The sequence below is a fragment of the Rhodamnia argentea genome, chromosome 11 (genome assembly GCF_020921035.1).
Source record: "Rhodamnia argentea isolate NSW1041297 chromosome 11, ASM2092103v1, whole genome shotgun sequence".
Classification (NCBI taxonomy): Eukaryota; Viridiplantae; Streptophyta; class Magnoliopsida; order Myrtales; family Myrtaceae; genus Rhodamnia; species Rhodamnia argentea.
In genome coordinates this window covers 8,378,906-8,385,376 of record NC_063160.1, presented here as the reverse complement: position 1 = coordinate 8,385,376, position 6,471 = coordinate 8,378,906, and the positions used below count along the sequence as shown (strand labels likewise).

The 6,471-nt window shown below is 40.7% G+C and overlaps 1 protein-coding gene across 2 annotated transcripts; it reads left to right on the top strand.

The window, feature by feature from the left end:
• Positions 1-5,794, top strand: LOC115746958 (CLK4-associating serine/arginine rich protein). Of its 2 annotated transcripts, none has more exons than XM_030682945.2 (13): positions 1-331; positions 1,420-1,458; positions 1,597-1,739; positions 1,912-1,987; positions 2,175-2,478; positions 2,575-2,684; positions 2,927-2,974; positions 3,068-3,265; positions 3,528-3,626; positions 3,765-3,889; positions 4,374-4,512; positions 5,236-5,394; positions 5,534-5,794. In XM_030682945.2, the coding sequence occupies exons 1-13, from the start codon at positions 135-137 to the stop codon at positions 5,556-5,558; spliced, it is 1,662 nt and encodes a 553-aa protein (XP_030538805.1). In that variant the 5' UTR covers positions 1-134; the 3' UTR covers positions 5,559-5,794. The 2 variants fall into 2 exon arrangements, with proteins under 2 accessions (XP_030538805.1, XP_030538804.1); XM_030682944.2 differs by having other exon boundaries at positions 2,172-2,478.
• The last annotated feature ends 677 nt before the right edge of the window (positions 5,795-6,471 follow it).

Genomic DNA, 6,471 nt, shown 5'->3' with positions numbered 1-6,471 from the left:
GCGTACCACCACAGGGCACACACCTCTCTCTCTCTCTCTCTCTCTCTCTCTCTCGCCTGCGCAATCGAGTTTAGGGTTTCGAGTTCTTGTCGACCGAGAGGAAATTGAGGGGAAATCGATCGGGGTAGGAGAAGATGTGGCACGAGGCGCGGAGATCGGAGAAGAAGGTGCACGACATGATGGACGCGGCACGTAAGAGAGCTCAGAGGCGGGCCGTGTTCTTGGCCAAGAGGCGTGGCGACCCGCAACAGTCGATCCAGGCCGTTGGTTCTCGGTGCCGTATGTACCGCGACGACGGCCTCTACCAAGCCACTCAGGACCAGCAAGGATTGTATGGCGACCCGCTCTGTCTCTTCATTTTCCATATTGCTCGTGGGCTGTTCTCGGTTCTGTTCTTTGTTTTCTTTTTCGTGGTTCGACTGTGGATTGATGATGATGCTCAGTTTTGGGTTGCGATCTCGATTTATTAATAGTTTTCTGGTTGGGATTGATGAGTGTTGGATTTTAGCCTCGTGATGTCTTTCGGGAGCTGAAATTTTGAAAAGGGCTGTGTGGCTTTGTGTTTTGTTTAGTATCTGCTGCCTGCACCAACTGTAACATTGTGAAGCTGTCGAATTCTCGGCCTCCCTTGTGATGTCACTGCTTGTGTGGTGTACCCAGATTGTGAAATAGGTGGATAGGTTTTGTTGCAGATTTAAAAAAATTATACATTTTAGCTTCTGGTGAATTGCCCGGCAATGGCATGTTCTTATTAGACGAATGAGGTTGGTGTGCAAAGCAGATTGTGTAATATTCTTTTTCTAGAGTGTGAAAAGTTGGTAGCCTTTATAAATCATGGGATGAGATACATTCCTTTGGGCGACTAAGATTGCAAGTTACAAATTGCTATATTCTCTCTATAGATATATTTGACTTGTGAGGTGAAATTCCCCTCCATTTTGTTTTGTCGCTGTGAAGTTTGAACAGGCCTGTTTGAGATATTTAGCCTTGTTGGATTTAACATGATTGGAAGTTGAGATTTCATGGTGGATTGAAATTTTTTTATTTAGACAAATATCGTATCGGTAATCTACAAAGAAGATATCATTAAGGGATATTATGGATTGGATGTTCATTTTAAGAGCCTATATAATATGGACTGAATCGTGGAAGAAGATATCTTTCTGGTGCAAAGTCATTTGTCGCCACAACATCTCATATGAGGGTACTGTATTTTGAAATTATGCACAAAAACTGACTTGCTTTTTGCATGGATAAGAAACTTGGTCTGAACTCTAGGCATTGGAAATGCTGATGAACTTTTCATGTGGTATTGATGTTCCTCATTTTTAAGTCCAATTTTTATTTTTTGCAACTTCCTTATGTAATTGCTAAATTTTACTCTGATATGAAGTTGACTAATGTTCAATTTCTTTCTAGGATACCATGGAATGGGAAAGAGGATATTCTAATTGACAGGTAATAATCTGTGTTTATTGTCCACTACAACTTCATTCTCTCCTCCGCAACAAAAAGGCTACAATTTTTCTCATGCCAGCTTCAACTTGTTCTTACATACCATTTCAGATCTTAATATCTTTTTCTCTTCATATGCAGATTTGATGGACGTGCCCTGCTCGATTTTATTCGCGAGTCAAAGCATTCTCGGGTTAAGGAAAAGTCCGAAGAAGAGGAAGAACTAGAGGAGTTTGTTAATTTTGAGCGTTATCGGGATTTAATTAAGCATCGACGTAGAGGATGTCGGTACTTTTTTGAATATGATGCGTTAAATTTGTTCAACATATGATGTGCACTTTTTTCATCTATTCTTAGTATGAGCGCAATACATAAAAGTGGTTAATCAATATTATTGTCAGTTCTATGGCTCTTCATTTCATTTAATCTTTACAATCGAAGCTTTGACCTTAACAGTTACGGATGTGGAGGGTTTGCAACATGTGAATCAAGAAATGGAAGCAAAAACTACTGCTTTATTTGCACCTGACAGGTCAGGGATTCTTGAAAATTTGTTGCATGATTGTTGAGATTTGTTTTTTGCTTTGTCCCTCTTTAGATCTATCTGGACCAGGTGTGGTTTTCTTTAGAAGTATGTTTTACATTTATTTTGGCGTTCCCTTTCCTGGCTTATCTTAGGCAGCCTTGGTTTAGAGTTTTTCTTCTTCTGTTTCTAGCAGAACTCAGCAGCCACAGCCTCCTGCAAGCAAGGGCTCCTATTCACAGGTGGGATTCTCTTATGACATGGATGGGAGGGAGGAAAATGCTTATTCAGATGGCGACGATGATGATGATGATGAGGAGGAGGAGGATGATGAAGATGTAGATGAAGATTTTAACAGTGATGATAGTAATGATGAAGGTATGGATGCAATTGCTAAAGACTTTGGAGTGAAAAGGTATGGCTGGCTTGTACATATGGATAAAAAGGCTAAAGAGGAAGAGAAAAGGCAAAAGGAAGTCATCAAAGGCGATCCTGCAATTGTAAGTTGACTCTATATATGGATTGGGTGGAGATTCTCACATTGTCATAAACAGTGATTGGATGAAGTTGTTAATTGCATTCTTTGGAACTTTTAGAGAAAGCTCAGTCGAAAGGAGAGGAGGAAGGCTTCTCAGATTGAAAGGGAGAAGGAAAGGGAAGCTGCTCGCATAACGGGGAACCGAGTTCTTCATCATGATCCCTACCGGTAAGGTATTTTAGTTAAAAGTTTCATGTAGAAGAAATTTTAAGATGTCAATTTGCTGCAAGTGAGATCCAGGGAAAGAAGGCAGTCGTGCATGTGATTGAGAACATTGTTTCATTTATCACTGACCGGTTCTGTCCTAGTGAGAGAATAGTTTATATAGGTCGCTTCAGTTGTTTTCTTTCTACAGAGTGTATCTCTGTCAAGTAATCTGACATCTGATGCTGCTTTGTCTTAACTTATAGGGAAACTAGACGAAGTCCAACTTATGATGCTTATCCACGTTCTCGAAGGTATGTAATAATTCTTTGGGAAGGTCGACCGCTGTTAGGTTAACTTCCCTCTAAAGATTTTGGTAAATTCTGTTTCGTTTTCTTGCTTTGCAGATCCAGATCTAGGTCGCCATCATTCTCCAGGCGTTATGGTCGTGGATCATACACTAATGATGATCACAGAAGCAAGCCAAAAACTCCTAAGATAGAGTATATTACAGAATTTGGGGGCTCTGGTGATTCAGGGGGACCAAAGCTTGAAGGACTTTCTCCACCATCATCTCCTCCATCTCAGGCTGATGTGCTGAACCGGTCGGAGCACTGGACCTTTAATTCTTGCAAAGATAGATTGGACAGTGTTTACTGCTGCAGCTTACCCCCGTTTTGTTACCTGAGGCAAACCTTTGTGATCTAGAATAGATCAGGCCTAATATTATCGGCCTAATGCAAAGAGGGAAAGGGAAGGAAGCTTCCTTTCTGAAGCTCATATTTCCCCTGAAACTGGACTCGTATAATGTGATTGGTTAGATGGGCGATGTAATATCGGTATTCCTAACACCTTTCTGTGTTGCAGGCCATTATCCAGTCACATACTTGAAGCCTTGCATGTAGATCCAGCCTCTGGTGTGTCCCTCGACAAGGAAAAGAATGCTAAGCAGAAACCATCAGCGAGGTACATGATTGGATTTGTAAATCTATTGTATTTACTGATGTCATTTAATGATTATGCGTGTGCGGATGGTAGGGTTCACCACGTGCACTTTTGCATGTACTGAGACTCTTTTGACTTTGTCAACTGTACCTTTTGCAGTACTTCTTCGGCTTTAGCAAAGTTAACAAAAGGAACATCTGGGGGGCCATCAAAACAAGTAGAGAAAAAGGAAACTCCTCAAGAGCGACTAAAGAGGATAATGAGTAAACAGCTGAACAAGCAAAGTATGGCCCATGAAACCGCAAGAAAGTCCAAACTTTTTGTTTCTACTGCTCTCTCTCTCTCTCTCTCAAATGCATATGCTGATTTCAGTTGTCGTTTCAAGGGAAAATGAAGAGTGTTTTCTAGCTTTAGGCTTTTCGTTTCCTTGGGAACATGTTTAGTTCATGAAAATAGAATTTTCAACTGAATAAAAAATTGGCTACATATTTGGTTGTATGGGTTCTTAAAGATAAGAAGCATGTTCATTTAGAAGTAAACTGTGTTCTCCTTCAGAATAGAAAATGTTCTTACTCGTCGTTATAAAAGAATTTCTCATTTTCTTTTGGAAACAATTTTTACATTGTGGTACAAAGCATTTCCAGTGTTGTTTTCAGTTTCAGATAAAAATGAAGACATAAAACTGGACTGGTTTTCTTAAACCGAGCAGGCCTTAGCTGTCTTCTTTTGTCCTGCATGAAGACTAGCTTACGACTGATCATTTTGCAGTTAAGAAAGATACTGCTGCTGAAATGGCAAAGAAACGGGAACAAGAGCGACAGAGGCTGGAAAAAATAGCAGAGACAAACCGATTAAGTCGCTACAGACATCGGAGCCGCAGCAGAAGCTACAGTCGTTCCCCTCCAAGGTATGGTGAATTGCTTTTTGTAATAGCACTTTCTATTTCCGTTTTTAAGTGTTTGTATGGTTAGTTACTGAACGCTAGTAGTTACTCTTGCTGAAAGGCGACTGACAGTATGACTAGGCTAATTGGTTGGTGGTGGAGTTGTCTTCCACCTTTTTCTGGAGTACCTAGGCCAAATACTTTTTCGCTGCGGATTATCCTGTCTTTCTTGATTGCCTTAACATACCAGCTTTGGTCGAGTGCTTATATGGTTCAACAAAGAAGCATTTTTTGGTCGGTCTTCTATCAAGAAAGAACTTTCAATAATGTCAAAAGTTACATGGGAGTGCATTTGTTGGACTGCTAGTAGTTATTTCATTTCCATGAGAAAGAAGGAATATTTTCGTTTTCCTGTGCTTTTTGTGTACGCCATACAACTATAGTGTTACAGAATTAGGGGAGTTTTATTTTACCCATAAAATAAAATGCCTTTTGAACAATGTCTGATTTACCTGAGGCTGGTCTCTTCCCTAGAGAATGAACCTAAAATTCACTCATCTTGTAAACTATTGAATTGCATTCTGTCTATATTGTCAGTTGTCATTCTGACATCTAATACCTGCAATGAAGTGGGTGACTGTTTTTTTCTGAGTTTAATCGCAAGAATGAGATGGCTGTTGTAGAAGTTGATGCATAATGGGAAATGAAAATGTGTTTTGACATCCTTATGTGTTGTATGGGTTGCAGAAGGTATAAACGAAGTAGAAGTCCTAGTAGAAGCAGGAGTTCCCGAAGATATTACTCTCGATCTCGTTCACGCTCCCCTTCACGTTCCCCTTCACGTTCCTGGTCTCGTTCCCCTTCTCATACCCGCTCTCGATCTCGATCTGTGTCTCGATCTCCAAGGTACAGTTTTTATGCCAACCAATTTATTGCATTTCTCGCTAGAATTGATTATCTTTTTCTTGTGTAGTCTACTGTGTATCACCTGTCAGCTGGATTTTTGGTTTCTGGCAGAGTTATAGGGAGGGGTTTGTTTTTGCAGGGTACGAAGCCGATCGAGGTACTGAAGTAGCTCAATGAACACAGTATAGGTCTCTAGTCGAAGCAAAAAAGAGATTTTATCCTTGAGAAAGTTGGAGCCATATGATGGTAGGTTTGAGTTTATTGTAAGAGAAATATTAATGCAGGGACAAGGACTGAGCCGTCTCCAGACACCTCCATGAGGTTTTATATAGGACATTGCGGTTGGATTTTACCAATTGCCATCTCATTGTCCAAATTTAAGAGAACCTTTTGTCTGCAATTTTCTGCGTAACTGATGATGCATTTTCTTGCTGACTACTGCACTTTGTGGAGGCGACTGTTCCCACCGGGAAAGCATTGGCAGAAGAATCAGAGGATTCGCAAAGCATTTGATTCTCTACATTTGATAGTCGAAGTTTGATATATGTCAATTTCCTGAGCTGAAAGGTAGGATGATATTGGCTGGATGGTGCTCTGGCCCAAGTGACTCTTTTATTCTCTGTGGGCTTGGAATGACCAAAATTACCTTTTCTGAAGACCACGTCGGGAAGATTTTTCCCTGGACCGGGTCTCTTGGACTTGGTCTGATAAGTTAATCGATCATGTGCGTTCCCTGTGAATCTCAGTTGGGAGTCTGTACGACAACGGCTATGTTGACCCGGTTATATCGGATTGTGTCGCTTGTTCTTACTTTTGTAGCAGTTTAGAAAAAGCGGAAGTGATCCTTAAAACGAATGTCTTCACCAAATGGATGTGGATCTTCTTCCCTTGGTGCTGCTTAATGCGTGCTTCAGTACCCATTTCAGCATCTTATGCATATTTTTCTTGCGTACAATGACATTTGGGAATTTGTTGAGACACCGTTGAGAGTATCGTGCTGGGTCGAAGATCTCCATCGATGTGAAACCAGAAATGAAATTAGAGAATCAATGAGTAATGTTCACTCATGTAGAGAAG

Excerpts from the sequence above, each read along its gene's own strand:
- LOC115746958 (XM_030682944.2), top strand. The coding sequence starts at position 135 with ATGTGGCACGAGGCGCGGAGATCGGAGAAGAAGGTGCACGACATGATG. Across the intron at positions 1,459-1,596 it reads GAGGATATTCTAATTGACAG|ATTTGATGGACGTGCCCTGC; the intron begins GTAATAATCTGT and ends CTTCATATGCAG. Across the intron at positions 1,988-2,171 it reads GCTTTATTTGCACCTGACAG|CAGAACTCAGCAGCCACAGC; the intron begins GTCAGGGATTCT and ends TTCTGTTTCTAG.